The sequence below is a fragment of the Puma concolor genome, chromosome E1 (assembly GCF_028749965.1).
Source record: "Puma concolor isolate L17-30 chromosome E1, mPumCon1.1.hap2, whole genome shotgun sequence".
Classification (NCBI taxonomy): Eukaryota; Metazoa; Chordata; class Mammalia; order Carnivora; family Felidae; genus Puma; species Puma concolor.
In genome coordinates, this window is record NC_141680.1 from 38,622,115 (window position 1) to 38,645,183 (window position 23,069).

General features: G+C 43.3%; 1 protein-coding gene across 1 annotated transcript in view; it reads left to right on the forward strand.

Moving 5' to 3' along the window:
• The window catches only part of SKAP1 (src kinase associated phosphoprotein 1), a 281,531-nt gene that overhangs the window by 213,167 nt on the left and 45,295 nt on the right, over window positions 1–23,069 (forward strand). The window contains exons 5-7 of the mRNA XM_086687094.1: window positions 18,284–18,361; window positions 19,216–19,299; window positions 21,923–22,047. Of these exons, the coding sequence (XP_086543220.1) occupies window positions 18,284–18,361; window positions 19,216–19,299; window positions 21,923–22,047 (287 nt within the window). The remainder of the gene's footprint in view (window positions 1–18,283; window positions 18,362–19,215; window positions 19,300–21,922; window positions 22,048–23,069) is intronic.

A 23,069-nucleotide genomic window follows, 5' to 3' on the forward strand; every position in this document is an offset into this window, starting at 1 on the left:
CAAGAATGATGATTATGTGTTTCTGATTATGTTTTAAAAAGGCGAAACCTTTAACATAAAGGACAACAAGTGTCTTGTTTTATGGCTTTGTGCCTTTCCAACCCTATAAATTAAAATCACGTCTGCACTCTCTGTGTCTTTGCACTGATCCGAAGTTGTCTTTCTAGGACATCCTGGGAATTCTCTCTCTGGCACAATGCCTTCCACGTGGTAGTTTCCAAATAAATTTTTCCTGATTTGATTGTATCTGCAGGTACTTCATCCAACTCTGGTCATGCCCAGTGATACAATACAATTCTGTAAATTGCAGTGCAAGTTTATTTCCTGGGCTTCCGACCCCAAATTTCATCATGGAATTGCATGCCCTTTGTTACCTGTGAAATAAAACAGATCTCCGGTGGAAGGAGGCACCTGTTTCTGTGGGTTCCCTTGCAGTGCAGGAAACACTTGAGCAGAATTTAGACCTGTGGTACAAAGTACAAGATTAGAGTTGCAAATGAGTCTTGGCATTGCATAGAGACTACAGGTTATTAAAATATTCTTCAAATGATAACCTAATTCAAACATGGCTTTGTGTTAAGTGTTTTTAATAAAACTGTTTCTCTTTATTCTATACAGATTTCTTCTTTCTTTTCTGGATTCCTCTGACAGAGACCCTTCATATCAAGCTTGAGAATTTTGTATATTCAGCCACTTGGAATGTTTTTTGAAAAATCAAATACTATAGAACTGCAGGCAGTCAACCTTTCCCAATCCTGGGGTACTGCTCTCCAGAGGCAAGCCCTTTCAATTCATTCATCAGTTCTGGTGTGTACGTCCACATTTCTAAATAATATTATTATACAGCTATTTTTTTGATTTATCAATTTCAGACATTATGTATTGATTTCATATCGTGGCAGAGGAGGATTTAACACGCTTATCTCACCCCGACCCTCCCTTCTCCTCCCTTCATCTTCCCAACGTGATTATACCATCATTTTTAGTTAGTTCAGTTTTAGGGCTTAGATGATTTTAACTATGTAGATTTTATTTACTGCCAACCCTTATAAACTTCTGTAATTACATTTTATTTCTTGTTTTTTTTTTTTTTTTTTTTTTTTTCTGGAGTTGGCAAATGCCTCGGCTTTTTCATTTGATTAGTTTTCTCAGTCGCCATCCCAAATTCTTCCCAAGGCTTCGTGGCAGAATTGTAGTATTCCTCTGACTACTACTTTCCGTATGGTCAAATGCATCAGATGGCCCATCAGTTCCATTTTGTTCTTGGAGCAGCTCTCCCGGAGACCTCTGTCCTCCTCCCCACTCTTGGATGGCTGCTCTGGAGGTCCAGGGCACAACTGTCACCCTGGGACTTGCCTTTGTCTGTTTCCTGGATTTAACATCACCTTCTTTCTCCCTCATTTTGGTGGAGCACCTCCTCTGGTGGCAGCCTTTCTCTAGGAGGGAGATTTCTTGAGACTGTGCGTGTCTGAAAACCTCCTTATTCTACCTTTACGCTTGATTGACAGTTTGGGTGTAAGAATGCTAATGGAAATTGGGTCGCCTTAGATTTTGGAAAGTTTTGCTTCATTGACTTCCAGCTGCTAGTGCTGCTGTGGAAAAGTTCAATGCCATTCAGTTTCTTCGTTCTTTGTGTAGGACCTATTTTCCCCCTGATTCAGAAGCTTTTACGAGCTTCTCATTATTTGTCATGTCCTGAAATTTCACAGTGATTACCAAGGTATGAGTCTCTCTTCATTCAGATTCTGGGAATATGGAGGACCCTTTCAATCAGAAGACTCATATTCTTCATTTTGAGAAATTTCATCATTTCTTTGGTCACTCCTTTCTTTTTACTTTCTGTATTCTAATATTTTTTAAGTTTAGTTATTTATTTTTATGTGTGAGAGACAGAGTACGAACATGAGCAGGGGAGGGGCAGAGAGAGAGGGAGAAAGAGAGAATCCCAAGCAGGCTCTATACTGTGAGCTCAGAGCCTGATCCTAGAATTTGAACCCACGAACCACGAGATCATGACCTAAGCTGAAATCAAGAGTTGGATGCTTAACCAACTGGGACACCCAGGCACCCCTCTATGTTCTAATATTTTTATCACTTCTGTTTTCCTTTCCTTGATCATTTTGCCCAATTTCTTTAAGATTTCCTCAATTATATCTTCCAACTCATCTGTTGATTCTGTTTTTAATTTCTGCTGTCATATATTGAATTTCTGACCCTCCTTTCTTGCTCTCTCATTGTTCCTTTTTAAGCATCCTATCTCATGGATGCAGTGTCTTCTCATCCCTCTGGGAATATTAATGATGACTTGTTTGTTTGCTCTGTTTTTTTCATTTTACTTTCTGCAACCTAGCTCTGTTTCCCCTAACCTTTTAATCTGTTCCATGTCTTGGACTTTGTCTTGCATGTTGGAAGCTTTTCTGCAAAGTCTGGTGATCCTTAGACCCTGCTTATATTTAAAAGTGAGGCACCAAAATGCAAACCGAAACTTCTGTGTGCCAAGGTGGAATGTACCAACCGATGGGCTTTACTTTAGAAAGCCTAAGATTGAGAGTGATAAGGGAGAACCCAACCGTTTTTGCCTAAGATGGTTGCTCCCAACCATCAGTAGATGTAGGCCTTTTTTCTGAAGCCATTCATTTTTCCAGAAGAAGATCCATGAATCTCCCAGCGGTGCCATTATACACCACCACCAGGGTTCTTGGAAATGAGCAGTAAAAGGAAGCTAGGGACCTCGGTGTTCAGGACATGGACTATTACTTAATTCACTTAATTCGGTGTCTCACTCTCCACCGAACTGTGTGTCCCAGCTTTGGGCCTTCCCTGGTCTCATTTCCCCACAGAAATTATACCCCCTGTGCCGAGCTTACCGAATGATGGGAGCAAAAGAGTGATACGATGCTGGAGTCAGAAAACTCTATTTCTCTTCTCAACTCTACAACAAATTAGTCACATTGCCTTGGGTAATGCCGCATAATGACATCATTGGGTGAGTCACATAATCTGGCTGCCGGGGCTTTGGTTTCCCCATCTGTAAAATGAGTGGCAAGGTCATTTGCTCTGTCACCACTGGAGAGCCCTGTGACCTCCCCAGGCAAGAGTTCTTCATTAGGGAACCTTACACAGATGCTAAAATATGTGATGAAATAAAGTGTAAAAGAGTTCCCTTAAGTACCAATACCTTCTTAAACTATGCTACTTTTTTAGCAGTTGGTCTTTCTTGCAGAAACCTGAGCTTTGGCAACACAGGACATGCTGCTCAGACTTTGCACCAGAGCCTCTCTAGCCCCTTCTTTCATGTGTTCTGCGCAGTCTGGCTCATGGGAGGCCCAGCAAGTCCGCTCGGTGGGCAGAGCTAAACATCCCTGTAAGCCTCAGACAGGGAGATCATCCAGGCGCCCACCTCTTTCCTAGCAAGGCCAAAGATCAAGTCCCCATTTGGGGCTGACGTCCTGAGCAACTCCCAGGCTCTATCTGGCGGTATTGGTGCTGTAGGCATGCTTAGCAGAAAGGGTTCCTAAAAACCATGACATTTGGGCCGAGAAACCTATAATTAAAACATTCTTCATCTCTGGGGGCCTAGGTGGCTCAGTCAGTCTTTAAGCGTCTGACTTCAGCTCAGGTCATGGTCTCACGGTTCATGGCTTCAAGCCCCGCGTTGGACTCTGCTGACAGCTCAGAGCCTGGAGCCTGCTTCGGATTCTGTGTCTCCCTCCCTCTCTGCCCCTCCCTCCCTCTCTCTCTCTCTCAACAATAAAATAAGCATCAAACAAACTTTTTTTAATTAAAAACACATTCTTCATCTTGACTTTACGTTATAGTTATGACTATAACACGATTCATTATGTAAAATGTGTAGCAAAAAAAAAGAAGTATCGGATTTGGAGCTTAAAAAAAGAAAAAGAAATAACCAGTCTGTGTCTTGACTCTCCTTTCAAGCTTTTGTGAGAAAGTCACTTACCTCTCTGAGCCTTATTTTCAGCCTCCAAAGGCTTGACTGGTAAGGCCGTTCTATCTGTATCAGAATCAACGAGGTGCCATAAAGGAAACCATTTGACAAACAGTAAATAAAGTACTATCCAAATGTAAAGTATTACTATTATCACTGTTACCATTGTAACTATTTGGTCCAGAAAGGCTGAATTTCATGCTGCCTCTCCTGTCTGTCACACACAGGCAATTCCACAATTAGAGCTGGCTTTCCAAAAAGACACTTTGGTTCTTTTTTTCCTCTAAAACAAATGAATCCGTAACCAATGTACCCTAGCCATCCAATATGTGCAGCCTCTTTTGTTCATGAACAACCTTAAGGTAATAAACTGGTATGCCCCTGTGACAGAGAAAAATGTCGGAAGGAAATGGGTTTCCATCTGAGGCTTCTAAGGTGCTAAACCAAACAATAACAAGGGAAAAATTATTCAGCTAAATGCACCTGACGTGCATTGGCATCCAATATGCCACCCTCCTCGCTAGGCATTATTACTTATATACCTGCTTCTGAGAAGGGCCGCTCAGAAGAGCTACTCTGCTTTTAACAGACATACATTTTAGGGACTTTTAAATAAACTTATATAGCAACACCGAGCTCATGTCTTCTAAACTTTGCTATTTCATCCGTCTGTACCAAGCACCGTGAAGCAAAATGGATGTGCCTTCAGCTTTCTGCAGTCCTGGAAAATGAACCAGTCCACTTAACAATAAATGGTGGTTGGTTCAAACACACATGACTGGTCTAGTGAGGAAGAAAAGAAAGTTGAGCTTAATGAAGTCCAGTGTCTGTGTCCCTGTGCATGGACAGGAAAGGACAAGTGTTTTATAACTGTTTATTGGAGTTAATGGTAATAAATTCCTCACTTGTGATGCATTAACTTTAATGTTTTCATTACTTGGTGATTTAGGTTTTCCCTTTTCACATTGTAAATCATGTTGTCCCAGTAGCAGAGCAGGTCGAGTGCCTGCCATAATGTTCATAATGCTCAGTGGGGAAAGGAATGTTCTCTTTCTCTCTCCAGCATGGTCTGACAAAAGACACTTTGCGTCATCCAGATTTGCAACTTTCTAAATAAGCAATAAAGACAGACAGACAGATGCATCTGACAGCAGCCTAGCAGAATGTGACAGAGTCTAGTTTAGATCCAGGGAAAGACAGGTCTCCATAGTAACTTTCCAAATGTATTTGGTGCTGAAGGTTCTTTTTTTTTCTCTCTCTCTCTCTCTCTGTTTGCTGAGTGTGAGCCCTTAGTTAATGAGCTGTGCAAATAGATATTGAGATTTAGTGTTTTTATTTTGCAATTACAGACTTGGTGATTTGGTTGGAAACTTTTGGGTCTAGGAACATCACCCTCGTTTTCCCCTCTTTAATTTTTTTCCTTACAAAGTTTGACTTACTTCAAACTTACATGAGTTTTATCAGGTGAAACAGGAGATTCAAGAAAGATTTTAAATCTCAAATGTGTAACTGATAAGGGAAGGAGGCGATAAGGAAAGGAGGTGATTTTTGCCCTAGAGGTTCCTTATCATAGCCATCGTTTTTGTCCCTGATCGTGTGCCGCTGTACAAAGACACACACCCAGGGAGCTGGCTGGGAGTGAGGTCTGGCTGGGGAGTGACACTTTGTCCAGTAGATGATACATACCAGGTCAAAGCCACATTGCTAAGATCATTGCATTCCCATCAAGTCCTTCCTGATGGGGTGTGTGAGTTCTCATTAGATCACCCACCCTGAAAAACCCCCGGAGAATCACAATAATTAGTTCCTGAGTCTCCTTTTTGATTTTCTGCTTTGTTTGCTTTAAAAGTTTCCTCAATGCAGCGCTCTGATGATATCTGAATGTCTTTGACCAGAGAGACACAGAGAAGGCAAAATTGTTATCATTTGGCTTCTCCTTGAAATCTTCTGTTTTTGGAGAGTAACTACAATAGAGACTCCAGGATCCTGGTACGCTAATCCCCACATGGGGTTCACCAGCAGCAGTATGAAGTGTTCAGACACACATGGGATCTTAGCGTATGGGATGCAAAACAAATGGAGACCAAAGAGAAAAATACCATTTTTTTCCTCAGAGAAATAATAAGACTGGGGAAATGCTACAAGAAGAGGTCAAGTTCTCAGCCACTCAAGGCCTGTAGCTCAAAAATCGCCTTCGACAGCTATTTCTTTTTTTTTTTTTTTTTTTTTTTTTTTGGGACAGAGAGAGACAGAGCATGAACGGGGGAGGGGCAGAGAGAGAGGGTGACACAGAATCAGAAACAGGCTCCAGGCTCTGAGCCATCAGCCCAGAGCCCGACGCGGGGCTCGAACTCACGGACCGCGAGATCGTGACCTGGCTGAAGTCGGACGCTTAACCGACTGCGCCACCCAGGCGCCCCTCGACAGCTATTTCTGAGAAGTATTTGGTGATCCATTCGTCAGGTTGTTGGCATGTGGCTCGGCCCTTTGCCCGTGTCTGGCTTCCTCCAGATCCCATCCTTTGACACTCTCCGGAAGCTGATGATGAGGTCCGAGGTGAAGAGAGCCGGGTCTCGGTGAGGCTGTGAGACTCGGTGAGTCTCAGAAACTTCATTCTCTCCAGTTGAGGTTCATGGCATTTTTCCCCAATTTCCCCCCAAAATTCTCTTTGCCCCCCTTCCTGTCATTCTCAGTCCTGCTACTCATCCTGGCTTCTGCACTGCCCGTTTCCTCCTTGCTGTCTTGGCTAACGCTTCTTTCTGCCTTTTTAACTTCTTATTTCACGTTACCAACCTTCAGATTAAAATTGTGAGGTACAGCAGAACAAAAATTACCATTTGTGGCTTAGATGAAAATGATTTATCTAACAAATATTCAACTCCCATATTGCCTGCTTAGACCACAAGTCCCATTAGGCTAGAAGTGGTTGCAGCTTCTCCTAACACACATATTTCGGGCACCTACTGTGTGTACGAGGCCCCTGGGGATACAGGGAGAAATAACGAATAGTGAATTGTACTGCCCTCTATGAAAGGGACCAGATTCCCCACCAGCAGCTTTTCTTTAAGTGTCAAGAAATTAAATAATTAGCACCGAACTCCTCAGCGTTTCCTGTGGTGTATGTTAGGGAAGGATCCTTCTTAATCCCATATCAGTCCAGCAGTTACTTAAGGCACAGCCCTAGCCTGCGATGGGTCTCAGTTGTTCCCATGTTCCGGTTGCCCCTCAGTCTAATTCTTACCCTCCTTAACTAGACAGCTGTGGTGCAAACACTGGCCCGTCCCCCTAGGTGCACAGGTGTACTGGATTCTTCTTTGTTCCCTCCTCTCAATCCAGGTGCTATGATGTTTGTTCACCTAATTTCCTCCGTAGTGTCATGTCTCCACCTACGAATGCAAGACCTACTTTTACCCTCATTCCCCTTTCTAGGCTATCCTTCCTACTGCCTTCTACCTAGACCCACAGCTGTATTCCTTTTTGCAGCAGTAGCCCCTTTTCAATTCCCTTGTTCGTAGTAGCTTTACATAATAACTAAGTCAAGACTGGAGAGTACTGGGGAAAAGGGCCCCTGGGAGCCAAGACTGTGCTATAATAATGCCCTATAGAAAATGGCATTAGAACACAGAAGAGGGAGTGTATAATTCTACATGGCAAAAATAGAAAGATCCAGGGAAGATGTGATATTTGAATTGAGTCTTAAAAGAGACGCCCTTGGGACGCCTGGGTGGCCCAGTAGGTTAAGCAGCTGACTCTTGATTTCAGTTCAGGTCATGAGTTAGAGCCCCGCATCAGTGCAGAACCTGCCTGGGATTCTCTCTCTCTCTCTCTCTCCCTCCCTCTCTCTGCCCCTCCCCTACTTGAGCACAGGGCTCTCTCTCGCTCTCTCTCTCTCTCTCTCTCTCTCTAAATAAACAAACAAACAAACTTAAAAAGGGGTAGGGGGAGCATGCCCTACTTTGAAAGAGAGAGAGGAATTCCCAAAGAGGAAAAACAGATGAGCAAAGTTCTGTAGTGTACAGTACATGGCATGTTCCAGACGGCAGTCTGTTACTTACCGTTGCTGGAGCATTGGGAGGTATGGGGCATAGAAGAAAACTAAACTGGACAATAGGTGAGACCAAATATTTTAAAGTTTTTGTATGCTGGAGAGTTTGATGTTCATCCTATAAGGGATCGGTGATATTCGATACCACCCTATAAATGGTTCCCTATAAGTAATGGGGAACCATTAGCTTTAAGCAGGAAGGTGACATGACCACTTCTGTGTTTCAGAAAAATGATTTCTGGCCACAGTATGGTAGACAAATAGAAGGTAAACCAATTTAAAATTAAAAAAAAAATTCTTCCAAACCTAGGCAAGGCTCTTTTCTTTTTTCTTTTCTTTCCCCCGTGTACTTATCACAGCCCAGTGGAGTAGTAAATAAATAGATTTAGAAATGATATTTTGTCATTCACTTTATAGATATGCTTTTAAATGACACATATCTATCTAATGGTGACCTGACTCAGGACAAGGAGGGAATACAGTGATCCTTCAAAGTTTTGTAAAAAGATGATTTGGCATTTTCCATCCTCTCTACCTACTTATTAGAGTCGCAAGGCCATTTGAAGCCTTGCTGCCTGGATTTGTATGAGGATTCTCACTTTGTATGATTGCCAGTTACTGTGGTTTGGCTACTAAAGAGACTTCAGGTAGCTTGGATCTTTGTGGTTCTAGGATTCCTAGGATAAAAATAAAGCTGAGGGTGCTGGGTTACAGGTACGCATAATGAACAAAATCAGAAGACACAAGAGACTTTCTGAGTTTAAACAATTTGTGTGGAGATCGCATGACTTCTCAGCCTTTTTCCCACCATGACACATGTCCACCCACATTTATATGCTCAGCCCACTTCCATGGAACACCCGTGATTTTGAAGAAACACGATTTTCTCAAGGAGATAAAGCACTGGGGGAGCTCTTGATTCCCACCATTGTAATAGTGCATCTGATGTATTTAGTACCATAGATTGTAGCATAAGTAAGATAAGCTATAAATTATTTTTTGATTGGCTTTTTCCCTTAAGAAAGCATATCAGAATGCAGATGAATGATATTAGTAAGAAAAACTTTGAATCCATTCTTATTCTAAAAAGGAATTATTTGAAATCTCTGCCCTGTAGATTAACAGCTGCAATTGATCAAAAACACCAATGTGTCATGATTCGATGATTGAGACTTAGTGGATTATTATATGGAGTGAGTCATTCTTTAAAGTGAAATATGTAGGGGTGCCTGGGTGACTCAGTAGGTTAAGCAGCAACTTCGGCTCAGGTCATGATCTCACAATTTGTGGTTCGAGCCCCGCGTTGGGCTCTATGCTGACAGCTCGGAGCCTGGAGCCTGCTTCGGATTCTGAGTCTTTCTCTCTCTCTCTCTCTCTCTCTCTCTCTCTCTGCCCCACCCACCCCCCATGCTCTGTCTCTCAAGAATGAACAAACGTTAAAAAAATATATCTTTTAAAGTGAAATATGTACACTTAGAAGATGCTGCTGATTACTATTACCATTTATTTAGATGCTAGAAATAGTGTGTTGAAGTTAGCATACCTGGAGTTGGAAGGGCTTTTTTCTAATTCTTTCACTTCTTACAAGTAAAATCCCACTGAATGTGAAGACATGGAAGAGGAGCATCCCCTAAGACCACAGGCCCCTCCGACGATTAGTGTGGTGCCTCTTTGTAGAAATAAGAAGGTTCTTCATCCTCCATGAGTCGTCATAGTTTCCATATGTTACCTTGTAGCGTGGCATTGTTGATGGAATGTTTTGTGAAAAGGAACCAACTTGGGGTATTTGGCTTAAAAATCTTACTCCTGGGGCACCTGGGTGGCTCAGTCGGTTGAGCATCCGACTTCAGCCCAGGTCATGATCTCGTGGTTCATGAGTTCGGGCCCCACATCAGGCTCTGTCCCCCTCTCTCTGCCCTTCCCCCACTTGCGGTCTCTCAAAAACAAACATTTTTCTAAATCTTCTTTCTCTTTAAAAAATTTTTTTTTCAACGTTTATTTATTTTTGGGACAGAGAGAGACAGAGCATGAATGGGGGAGGGGCAGAGAGAGAGGGAGACACAGAATCGGAAACAGGCTCCAGGCTCCGAGCCATCAGCCCAGAGCCCGACGCGGGGCTCGAACTCACGGACCGCAAGATCGTGACCTGGCTGAAGTCGGACGCTTAACCGACTGCGCCACCCAGGCACCCCTCTTCTTTCTCTTTAAACCAAGTGCTCTTCCTTAAAGAGTAAATACATCATGTTCAAGATTCTTGCATGAGCCCTACACTGGATACCATTCCTCTAGATACCACTCTTGCATCAAAAGACATCTTCCAAACCTTGGTGACCAAGCACCATTTGTGAGAGCTCCAGGTGGCTTCCTCTTGTATTTTCTTTACCCGTGTATCCTTTTATTGTATTCTCATACGTTCTCTTATTGTGCTCCGTACTGTGTATCTATTGACTTCTTGGATTTTACACAGACCTGCCCTGGAAAGCAATTCCATAGATTAGTCAGCCGGTACATTAAAAAAGTTAAATAAATATAGTATCTTAAAACAATTTTGGGGCGCCTGGGTGGCGCAGTCGGTTAAGCGTCCGACTTCAGCCAGGTCACGATCTCGCGGTCCGGGAGTTGGAGCCCCGCGTCAGGCTCTGGGCTGATGGCTCGGAGCCTGGAGCCTGTTTCCGATTCTGTGTCTCCCTCTCTCTCTGCCCCTCCCCCGTTCATGCTCTGTCTCTCTCTGTCCCAAAAATAAATAAACATTGAAAAAAAAATTTTTGAAAAAAAAAAAAAAAAACAATTTTGGGGGGTGTTGAGTTTGGTAAGTTCTTTATAGAGTCTGGATACTAATCCTTTATCTGATATGTCATTTGCAAATATCTTCTCCCATTCTATCGGTTGCCTTTTAGTTTTGTTGATTGTTTCCTTTGCTGTGCAGAAGGTTTTTATCTTGATGAGGTCCCTACATGTATAAAGAAGATGCGGTTTATATATACAATGGAATACTACTTGGCAATGAGAAAGAATGAAGTCTTGTCATTTGCAACAACATGGATGGAACTGGAGGATATTTATGCTAGTTGAAATAAGTCAGTCAGAGAAAGACAGATACCATGTTTTCACTCATGTGTAGAATTTGAGAAACCTAACAGAAGACCGTGGGGGAAAGGAAGGGGAAAAAAATAATTTCAAGCAGAGAGGGAGGAAAACCATAAGAGACTCTTAAATAGAACAAACTGAAGGTGGATGGGGGGCATGGGGGAGAGGGGGAAATGGGTGATGAGCATTGAGGAGGGCACTTGTTCGGAGGAGCACTGGGTGTTGTATGTAAGCGATGAATCATGGGAATCTACTCCCAAAGCCAAGAGCACACTGTATACACTGTATGTTAGCTAACTTGACAATAAATTGTATTTTTTTTAAATATTTGTAAAAATAGTAATAATAATTTTTTTACATCAAGTATTAGAATAACCACACACTTGTCTGCTTCTTTTGTTGTACTTAAATGGGGTCTTTTGTGGGAGAGTGAGGCTGGCAGACCCTGTCTTTCCTCAGCCACCCTGAGTGCGTCTCCTCAACTCAGGCTCAGGGTGATGGAAAGTGCATGGGCTGTTCCAACTGAGCAGGCTTCAGCAAGGTCAGTAATTTCACTAAGACTCAGTTTCCTGGGGCACCTGGGTGGCTCAGTCAGTTAAGCATCCAACTTCGGCTCAGGTCATGATCTCTCGGTTTGTGAGTTCGAGCCCCACATCGGGCTCTGTGCTGACAGCTCAGAGCCTGGAGCCTGCTTCGAATTCTGGGTCTCCCCCTCTCTCTGCCCCTCCCATGTTCATGCTCTGTCTCTCTCCGTCTCTCAATAACAAATAAATGTTTAAAAAAAATTTTTTTTTAAGGATTTTAGAAATTTTAAAAAGATTTCCTGGTCTGTAAAGTGCTAATAAAGAGCACTCATAAAGAGTGCTATTAAAGAACTAATAATAATACAGACCTCACAGACTGTTGTGAAGCTCAAATGAGATATAAACATGCTTTATAAAATGCAGATTAAAAGTTTATTTGGTTTTTTCATTAAAACATATTAGTTTTAATTATTGTTTTCGTTTTATTTATTTTTTTTAATTTTTCTTTAAACATTTATTTAGCTTTCAGAGAGAGACAGAGTGTGAGTGGGGTCGGGGCAGAGAGAGAGAGAGGGAAACACAGAATCTGAAGCAAGCTCTAAGCTCTGAGCTGTCAGCACAGAGCCCGACGCGGGGCTCGAACTCACAAACCGCGAGACCATGACCTGAGACGAAGTCGGACGCTTAACCGACTGAGCCACCCAGGTGCCCCTATTTTTGAGAGAGAGCGAGCACAAGCAGGGGAGGGTCAGAGAGAAGGAGAGACAGAATCCCAAGCAGGCTCTGCACCATCAGCACAGAGCCCAATGTGAGGGCTCGAACTCACAAACTGAGATCATGACCGAAGCCGAGATCAAGAATCAGATGCTTAACGGACTGTGCCATCCCGGCGCCCCTAGTTTTAATTTTTCCGCTCATCAATTATCTGCCTTTGTTCTTAGTACTACTTATTGGCCTAGAACCTCTCATGAATTTTCTTTATCCTCAGGATAACAAGGTTTCTTCCACAGATTTTTATAGTCTGGTCTGGATTGCCAGATCCAGTAACCTGAATTAACAGATCTTTTTTAAGACCTTAAAAAGTTTGAGGGCCAACAAGAGTCCATCAAGATCTCCCAAATGTTGTCTCCTGTGCTGGTTTGCTTATGGCTAGACCTTCAGTCTTGCTCTAATTCCCCTTGTTTTGTTTTCTAGCTTCTTCTGCCACAGCTTGTTGAAGAGTTTGACCAAGTACTTTGAGTCCCCTCCTCTTCCTCTCCTCTGCATCCCAGTTATTCCTCCACGAAATTAAAGCCGTCTGAGCGGTCTTTCTGCATCTCTGAAACTTCCCGATCCGAAGTCGATTATTATTCATGATTTAGAATTTTTCACCTCACATGTGTTACATGTGTTGGTGTAAATTCCTTAATAAGTGAAGCAAAATGACAGGAAAGTGTGAAGGTGTCAACTCAGGCGGGTAGCGAATAGAACCACGGAAGTTAGAGAATTCTGTGAGGCTGTCCCAAGAGACTAAGGGAGGAAGAGTCTTCGAAACCAACTTCCCTGTTAGAGTCATGCTTCGCAGTTGAACACGCCCGACACCTCAGACTGACTGTCTCTTACTGACTGGCTTACTGTCACTTACTGACTGTGACTTACTGACTGGCTCCCGAAAACTGAGAAAAAAAGGCAAAAAAGCAGCCTAGACGTTCAAGAAGCTGAGGGAAAACTGTAATGAACTTATTTTACAAAGGCCACAGAAAGCAACTACAAAGGAGATTTAGGACCAACGACCACCAACCAGGAGAATACTACCCTCACCCCTGCAATACTCTCTTCCCCTTTGTACATCTGAGGCATTGTGAACTGTGTGTTTGTCACCCGTCTGCCAATGCACGTACACCGGCCATCTAGACCAGATGGAACCATCTAGACCATCTAGACTATCTATGACCAGATGGAACATAGTTCATCCCCCACCTCCAAATATTAGATTTTCTCCAACCTCATCCACCCAATCCCCTGGGGCCCTTATCACAGGTACTTTAATGGAGGAACCTGATAAACTTCACCCTGCCTGAAATTCACCCCTGGTAGCTCTCAGTCTCTAGGCTGGAGTTTGGTCCCTTTTTCCAAACAATTGGAAAGAACTTGGGTTAAAAGGAAAAGGGACAATGGGAGAAGTCCACAGTTTAAAGGGGGGGGGGGGGGGTGGCAGTTGAACAAAAGATGTTTTTTTTTTAAATCATTGATTTGGGGCACCTGGGTGGCTCAGTCGGTTGAGCATCCGACTTCAGCTTAGGTCATGATCCTGTGGTTCGTGAGTTCAAGCCCCACGTCGGGCTCTGTGCTGACCACTCAGAGCCTGGAGCCTGCTTTAGATCCCGCGTCTCCCTCTCTCTCTGCCTCTCCCTCGCTCACACTCTGTCTCTCTCTCTCAAAAATAAATAAACATAAAAAACTTTTTTTTTCTTAATCATCGATTTTCATTTCAGGTTGGCTTAGCAAGAAACCAGCCAGCTGCGTCTAAGGGAAGTTCACAGGCACCTGCCCAGTTCTGCAGGGGTTGTGACCTTTTTGCAACGAGATTGCATGGCCTCTTGTACTGTTAGCCTTGTGCTGTGGTGTTGCCAAGTGATTTCTCCAATTCTCTTTTCTCAGTGGGCTAGAACGCAGCTGATTAAATAAGCCGTGACTCACATAAGCTCCCATGTCTTTTTTATTGACTGCTTTATGGAAATGTATCACACTCAAAGGGTCCCCATTGTTGTTGCTGTCCATAGCTGACTGAAGAGTCATGTTTAGTGCTGAGAGACAGAATCCTAGTCCGTCGTGTTTTATTGCAGACCTGGGTATGGGTGGGATACAAGGGTTTAAAGGAATCTGGATGAGGAGAGAAAGATGTCCGAGAATTTCTTTTATCTTCATCTGCCACGAAAGTTGGGTGGCCATCACTTCTAGGTAACACCTTCTCTGCTGATCTTATCTTTATGGCCCCACATCCTTCAGCTAAGTGAATCTTTTCTTTATATGGGCTATTCTGGGAGATTTAGTTAAGTGCAGTGGTAGAGAGAGATGATGACACGAATGTAATTCTGTTTTGTGCTGATACACTGTGATGCACCCTTAGGTTTGTCCAAGAAGGCCATTTCTTCCCAATAAATCTAAATCATTTCTATTTTTTCATTAAGATGGTGATATCTTTTTTTCAGGTAATGGACAAAAAGGCTCGATTATTTTTAAAAATTGTATACTTACATATAAATGTTTTGGCCTTAAAATAGCAACCCATGCAATTATTTGTGGCTTCTTCCTGTTTTTATTATCATCCTACAAAGCATTTACATGCTTCCTATTAGGCATTAAGTAGCTCTGCAGACCTGTTCATTTGCCAGTAGGTGTGGATTCAGGCATACAAGGCTCCTCCTACTTCATCACCCCGGGACCATGGCCAACGTGGTGCATCCTCAAGATCACTGGTTCTTGATCAGTAGGACACTGAGCTGACACCGAAATAGGAGACAGCTTGATTGCCACAATGGCTTCCCATCTTGGTTGTCTGGATTTATCTGATAGATCATGGAGCTAATGAAATTGAGCTCAGTGTCAACTTACACTGAGAACAATTCTGTTATTAGACTCCCCACACAGTCCCTTGCACACAGAAGACAATCGCTAGAATAGAGATTGCTTTGATTTGATTTCCTAATTGTTATCCATATCCATTTCAAACTTCACCTTCGCTTCATCCCATTTTTTCCACTGCCCATAAGGGAAACCAGGGAAGAGAGTTCCTCAGTACAGATTCCCTCTAATAAGAAAGCAACAGAACACGTCCCGCAAAAACCCAGCACATAAAATACCATATCTCTAGCTCTTCAGAATCTGTTGGTGAATGACCAAGAGAGAAAAGTCAGCAGCTCCCTTTTTGCCCAGTTTCAGCAAACTGAGTGTGACTCTTTTCGGAGAGAAGGCGGTGATGGTACTGACCCTAGTTTCCTAGAATTAGTGACTCGAGGTTCAAACGTCTCTGCGGCATTATGTCTTTGTTTTCTTGGTGGTGGCATTCTTGGGTTTCGGTTGGTGGGGAGAGAAAAGCCTCATGCTGATAATGTACTGAAAGTAAATGAAATTAAATAAGCGAAGCAGTGCTCATCACTACTTCCTTCCCCCCTGGGTAATTCAATTCAAGCTCTCTTTCTGATGGCAACTCGCAGGGACTGTCTCTGTCACCCCGCTGGGGCCTGGAGTCTTAACATCTAAATAAAAGTTTCACTCAAGCATTTTTTATGCTCCTGCCAGCAGGATCAGTGAGCTGGTGTGGGCACATTAATGTAATATTCATACTCACAGACTCTCCCCGCACACGAGGCAATGTCTTCCCATTTTCATAATTATAGATGTTCCATAAAATGGCATTTAGATTTGCATTAAAAAAGGAGGTTTGAATTCTAATAGAACGTTTAACATGTCTTTTATGATTCAGACTCTCGGCATCTCTAACTAGAATCTGTGTCTCTAAGTTTAACAAGACCTTAAAACAAGAAAAAGAAAAGAAAAAAAAAAACTGCAAGAAGAAATAGAAACTCCAAGCTTAGGGGATCCTGTTTTTCTCATCTCCCGTGTCTTTCATTTAATTTTTAAGCCTCTAGGAGCAATTTTTGATAGTGCTGCAGAGAGGATAGGCTCTCCTGCAAAGGACCTTCTCAGCCATATCAGGCCCTCAACCCGGCCACTCCACCCTCCATAAGATCAGTTTCTATCTTCTTGGAGAGCATTTCCAGAGAGGTATTAGAATTTTCAGAAGGGTGGGAGAAATGAAAGGGTCCTAGACAAATGAACTTCCCTTTGCTGCTCTTCATCTCACGTGTGCACCCTGAGACCCATCTGGGAGGATTTATAGCAGCCACAGAGTTTGCTAACCATAGAGCACACAAATGAAAATAGTCCATGAACAAGGAAGTTGACAATAAGGACAAATAGAAAGAATCAGGCACTTAGACACACTAAAAAAGAAAAGCCCTTCAGATCTCTGTTTAAAACTAAGTTCAAAACAACTTAGAAGCAAAAGGTAATCTTAGTTGCATTTTAAATTGTCTTAAAATGTTATTTTTAGGGGCTCCTGGATGGCTCAGTCGGTTGAGTGTCCAACTCTTGATGTCGGCTCAGGTCATAACCCCAGGGTCATGAGATCAAGTCCCACGTCAGGCTCCACATTGAGTGTGGAGCCTGCTGGAGATTCTCTGTCTCTCTCTCTGTCTCTCTCTCTGTCTCTCTCTCTCTCTCTCTCTCTCTCCCTCCCTCTGCCCCTCCTCTGCTCACACACATGCTCGTGCTCGCTCGCTCTCTCTCTCTAAAATAAAAAAATTCTTAAGTTATTTTTAAACAAGAAATATTTTAAGCAAGAAGTAAACTGCCAGCTCATAGCCACCACTGAATAAATGTTAGTTATTGAAAATTTCAAAAAACAATCGTGTAATTGAAAAAAAAATTACTTCACCCAAAAGTCTCAAGATATTGTATAGGTGACCCAGTTGATTCCTATGTGGTTGTCCCTTCAGTTGGTTTGTATTTTGTTTTGCTTTCTAAATCTTTTAAGGGAAACCAAAGGAGCTTTGGTTTTGGAGACTAAAAACAATAAACATTAGGATCCTGCCAGCCCACTCTCCTTATTTCTCCTAATTAAGAAATATGGACTTGGGGGCACCTGGCTGGCTCAGTCGGAAGAGCACGCAACTCTTGATCTTGGGGCCATGAGTTCGAGCCCCACATTGGGTGTAGAGATTACCAAAAAAATAAATCAACTTAAAAAAAAGAAATATGGACTCGTATTTTTTTAAGAATTTTTTGTGTTCTTGTTTCATTTGATTTTTTAAGGAGTAAATCCCTTCTTTTTTTGTCCTTTACTCCTCTCTTCTATAAAATAAGTATAAACCTCAGTGGTGAAAGATGGATGAGGATCTTGACTTCTCAATAAATTTGTACCTAACAAGGCTAATTGAAAGTCAAGGATGTTAGCAGCATACGATTAGAGGCTGATGTCAATTCCAGAGTCTTCTCTTGGTAAAGGCTTCTACCATTGTTAGGCTCTTTCCCATACTTGGACAAAACCAGGATTTGGTGGCTATTGTCAGTTCAGCTTGCATAGCCCTTCTTTGTGTGAACTTAATAAAATTTATGTTCACTAGATGGCTTTGTGTTTTGGGGTGTGTGTGTGTGTGTGTGTGTGTGTGTGTGTGTGTGTGTGTGTGTTTTAAGAGTGAGTGTGTGTTTATTGCTCTCACGGAGATGGCTGCGTCTATGGTGAACTCTATCACTCACTAAAGCGTCTCTCTGCTGGTAGCTATTCATTTGACTTTTGATGATCTCAGTGTGGTTATCCAATTTGGAGCTTATCTCCACTGCAAATTCTTAATTCTCTGGAGTCCTTTTCTTGCCAATCAGTACATATTTAGGCTACCTCCCCTTGCACAAACTAATGTATGTTTAGATCATTGTAAGTGGTTTTAGCATTAGATATAATGAGGGAGAAAGAAAATTTACTCTTTTTCCCCAATCATATAAAAATTATCTTATTTTGTGCTGTGCTTAAGCAATTGCCCTTCTGCACCCCCTTCATTAATGTAGATTATCTAAAGTTGCCTAAATAAACGAAAACTCTGCCAGGTTTCAACAAAGCATGTTTGCCGTTGTTCCTTTCAGGAGTGGAAGACATCACAAGAGGAGCTCAAGAGCTGGATAACATCATCAAGCAGGGATACTTGGAGAAGAAAAGCAAAGGTACTGATCAGACCCACAGGTCTCAGAACAGTCCAGGAAGGGAAGGGAAATGAGGAAAAAGGACTAATGTAGAAAGTGCTGTCTCTATGCCCAATTCTGCGCTCAGGAGCTGGGAGACCAAAAGGAAGGCAAGAGAGAAGTCTGGTGTAGTCCAGCGTCCCCCAAATCTTCAGCAGATTGTGAGTTTCGTCAGAATAGGAACTGGTTCTGCTTTGCTCACCTGGTACACAACAGGTGCTTAATAAATCCTTGTTGAATGAATTGCCGATGATATTCTTGTTCTCATCTCTCCGTGTGCTCCCACAGAGCAAAACCATTGTCAAGAGTATCATTTTATATCCTGTGTGAAGCAGCCCAGTTTCAAGTTTCAGAGGAACCCACCTCTTGACCCATCACTCACTGGATGAGAATAGATACCGCCATCCTAGGCCCAGGGTCCCAAGTTTAGCACTCAAAAAGCAAATTGGCTTTAGTACAAAGAAAGCCTTTCCTGTGCCCATGGCCTGAGCATCAGTTTGGTTTGCTAAAAGGCACCGCATAAAGGGATCATAGAGAATTTGAAAAGCACTGGATGAGATTAGAACCTGAAAGATATCAAGGAAGATAAATAGCGAGACAGCTGTGAGAGGTCAGAACAGGCAAACCCCGTGTAGAATCTGGACCTTTAACGGAGCGAGCCCTCTGGACTCTGAGTCAATATGGGATAACCTGCGGGAGTGAAAGGGAGGGTTTTACAGTCCATTAACCTAGGAAATAAAACAATAACACACTGGACTGTGTGTTGTTGGACTTTACGGACTCTTCAGTGGTTGTAGTTACCTGAATTTATGTCCCCTTACTGCTGTTCCGTTTAGATCATAGTTTCTTTGGATCGGAATGGCAGAAACGATGGTGTGTCATCAGCAGAGGCCTCTTCTACTACTATGCTAACGAGAAAAGTAAGTGTTCTTCATCTGCACAGCAGCAGCTCACTCCTGGATGCAAGCACTTCGTAAATTCTCAAGCACTTAGATCTCAAGATAGCAGTCCTTAACTAACACCCATAAAGGGACATGCTTGGGAGACTGAAAGAGGCTGTTAAGTAATACCTTGTCCGTCACCAAAAACTCAGATGCCAATTTAGAAATTATTTTCACTTCAAACACTAGGATGGTGTGGTCAGCATGTCAAAAGGTTGTCTTTTATTATGACTAATAACACAATATTATCAATGTTGAACACTTTGGTATTTTTTTTAAAGAACCTCAAACTCTTTATGGATATTAATAATATAGTTAAAATACTGGGGGGAAAACTTGTGAGAAAGATTTAAACAGCTTGCCAATGGCCCAGAAACAGAACCCTTGGGTCCAGACTCTCGAAGATTATGCTTTCAACTTCATCCTATGGAATGCTGGGAAGTAGTCCCGTGGACATCCCTAGAGCCGGGGAGTGTTGAGACCCAAATGGCTGCTGTGCCCAGGAGACACCCTCCAGCCAGATGGCAGCAGCAGTGAAGTGTTGACTCAGGCCAGAGGCAGCTTCTTAATGAGCCACCATTGAGTCAATCAAGCACACCACTCATACGCTCTCCCGAGAAGGCCTCCCATCCGTGCTTAGCACAGTCACTAAGTTCACGAGAAGAAACAGAGGATATAAGCATAAACCGGAGACAGCGACAACTAAACAAAGCCTAAAAATGATCACTGTCAGTGAACACAAACCTGCAAAGAGGGGATACCCTCCTGCAAAGCATCAGGTCTTGTGGGGACTTTCCTTGGGCTCTGCCACCTCGGCACAGAGGCCAGTGATTCAGAGTACACCCTTCCTTTTCCTTCCAGTCACTCCCCGTTCCTCTTCTCTTCCTTCTTTCCCAGGGGGAGGCATCTCCCAATGCCTAGATATCCAGTCTTGGGAATAATCAGATGTCTACCCAATTGCCTTTGGACTTGCCGTGCCTTTGGCATCAAGAACAGCACCTCTGCCAGGTGACCTGGCATCTTTAAGATTTGTGCTTGGGCTTCAAGGCCAGCGGCTCACGCTGCCTCTCTGCCTGCCACAGGTTATCGCTGGCTTCATCTTGGGTTCGCCCTTTTATATTCCTCAGAGACTTTCCCACGTAGGGGTGAAGTGTGAAGCCCTACATGGCGATCTTAGCAGCATAGCTCAAAACCTGAGTAACACACCCCCGGCGTCCTTCCGACGCCCAGACCACCACCCGAGCCAGCAACCACAATCTGTTCCCTGAATTCTAGGCATATACAAGCCCACCAGGGGCAATTTTCTTATTTTAAACCTTAAAACTAATATACCATGTATATCATTGTAAAACTCTTCTTCATGCCAGCTGCATTTAAATAAGTGGTTGGCATATCTGGATATAAAACCAGGTGTCACGTTCATTCATTCCGAATCCTCTATACTCAAGGTGAGAGAGCGGGAGAGGGAGAGACTTGGAGACTTTTATGGACCATTTTGCCGTCAGGCTGAAATAAAACCTGGTGACCAAAGAAACAACAAAACATTTTAGTGGCCAGTTAGAACAAGGAGAGATACTTTAACAAAAAAGATTCCGGTGTCAGAAAGCACTGTTGCATGGCTCCCTTCTCGCCAGTTACTTCTTATTGTGCCCAAGACATTTTCTTAGGATGTAGTGAGTGTTTGTGTGTATTTCCTTTAGCTCAACCAGGTAAGGATGGAGTCTTTTTCTTTTCTTTTCTTTTCCTAATATTGTCATCCCACTGCCACCTTATCACCATCAGCCTCAAAAAGCATGTATTCAGCAATTCATTCCACATGATAACGGGACACAAATCATCACCCAGGCACTGTGGTTCCACTCCTCTGTATGTTCTGCCTGAACTACACCAGGAGGGCACAAAATCATTGGGAACCACCCCATCTTTTCCCGTTCCTAGCATTTTATGTTTTAGAAAGAGAGTGACAGCCAGGGTGGTCTCTCCTTTCCCTCCCTTAGGGTCCTTTCCCTCCTTCCTCATCACCCAATGCCACTTCCCAATTTGACCTCTGGGAAGGGGGACAAAATACTGAGTTTTAATCATTCTCCCTCTCGCATGAATTCCCTCCGGACCAGCAGGAGGTAGAGAGCGGTCTAGCCCAAATACCACACGGGGCATAGGAGGGGACCCCGGGAACTCGTAATGCCCCCTGAGCTGCTGTCCCTTCCCCTCAAATGTGAGCTCTGCTGGCCCTGACAGCAGTAACGCTGCAGGGTTCTGTAATAGCCTTCAAGAGCCTCACGTTTACAGCCACACTCTCCCTGCTGTAATAATTCCTCCTTTCTGTTGTTATAGATCTCTTAACATTCTAATAAATTCTCCATCTCCGTTGTCCTCTTTTGGCAAAATAACCTTTCATGTTGCATTTCCCCAGCTTGGCAGTGATCTCTGCCTCACTGTCATAGTAGCCCCTTCCTGAGCCTCCTTAATGACCTTTCCTTGACTATCGTGGCTCCTCGGGGACAGAACAGCTGTTGCTGTGCTTTTAGCTTACATACCAGAGAGGACGCCTTCCCTTGGTCGCATCTTCTCTAGGGACACAGGGGGTTTTCCTGTCTTGCAGGCAAGCAGCCCAAAGGGACCTTTCTCATTAAGGACTACAGTGTCCGGATGGCCCCGCACCTGCGAAAAGATTCCAAGAAAGACTCCTGCTTTGAACTGACCTCCCAGGACAGGCGCAGCTATGAGGTAGGATGAGCCGAGGAGACGGTCGGTCCTCACTGCTTTGTAGTTTCGCTCCACGTTTGTGTGCGAGCTGGGGGTGCTATGCTGGGTTCCATCCTTTCTTCATTACCTGCTCACTTCTTACCAGGACCTTCTTTCTTGACATGTCTTCACCTGTGCCATGTGGTGCCCTCCCTCCTGCTCTGTGTTGTCACTCTCATCCTAGATACCGCCTTTGGTTGGCTTCCACCTCCTCACCCCTCCCCTTCCTGGTCTCACTCCATAGGTGAGAGTCTTGTCTGTTGCAGCACACAACCCAGTTCCTCATTCATCATCTCTAACTTCACTGCTTTAATTCCCATTCTCTTCACTCGTTCCCTGATTATCTTCACTTCCTTCCATGACATCCAGAAAGAGAAAAATCTGACTGTAGAGTGAAAAATAACTTATTTTCCCGTATTCATCTCGCTATCCAAAATAATCTTCCTGTGTGTAGACACACTGCGTATCTCTGGAAGGATTTCTACGATGTTGGTGACAATGATTAGTGAGTAGTAACAGTGATAACTGGAGGGACTAGAGGACCTGCTCTGGGGTGAGAAAGGCTGATTCTTCATTGCGTTCATTCTTATATATTTGATATGATATAGTAGGTAATATAATAAGTAGTGGATTTAACTAAAGGAATAAAAAGCTCTGAATAAGGGAATGTCATGAGTTTCACCAAAAATATATTTTTACATGTGTGTGTATGTGTACAAATATCGTTTCCTGGTTGTTAATAATTTTTATCTTATCACGATTTTACTGAAACAATTTTTTTTAACCTTTATTTTTGAGACAGAGAGAGACAGAGCATGAACAGGGGAGGGTCAGAGAGAGGGAGACACAGAATCCGAAGCAGGCTCCAGGCTCCGAGCGGTCAGCACAGAGCCCGATGAGGGGCTCAAACTCACGGACCGCGAGATCATGACCTGAGCTGAAGTCGGCCGCTTAACCAACTGAGCCACCCAGGCACCCCACTAAAACCATTCTTTAGCTAACTT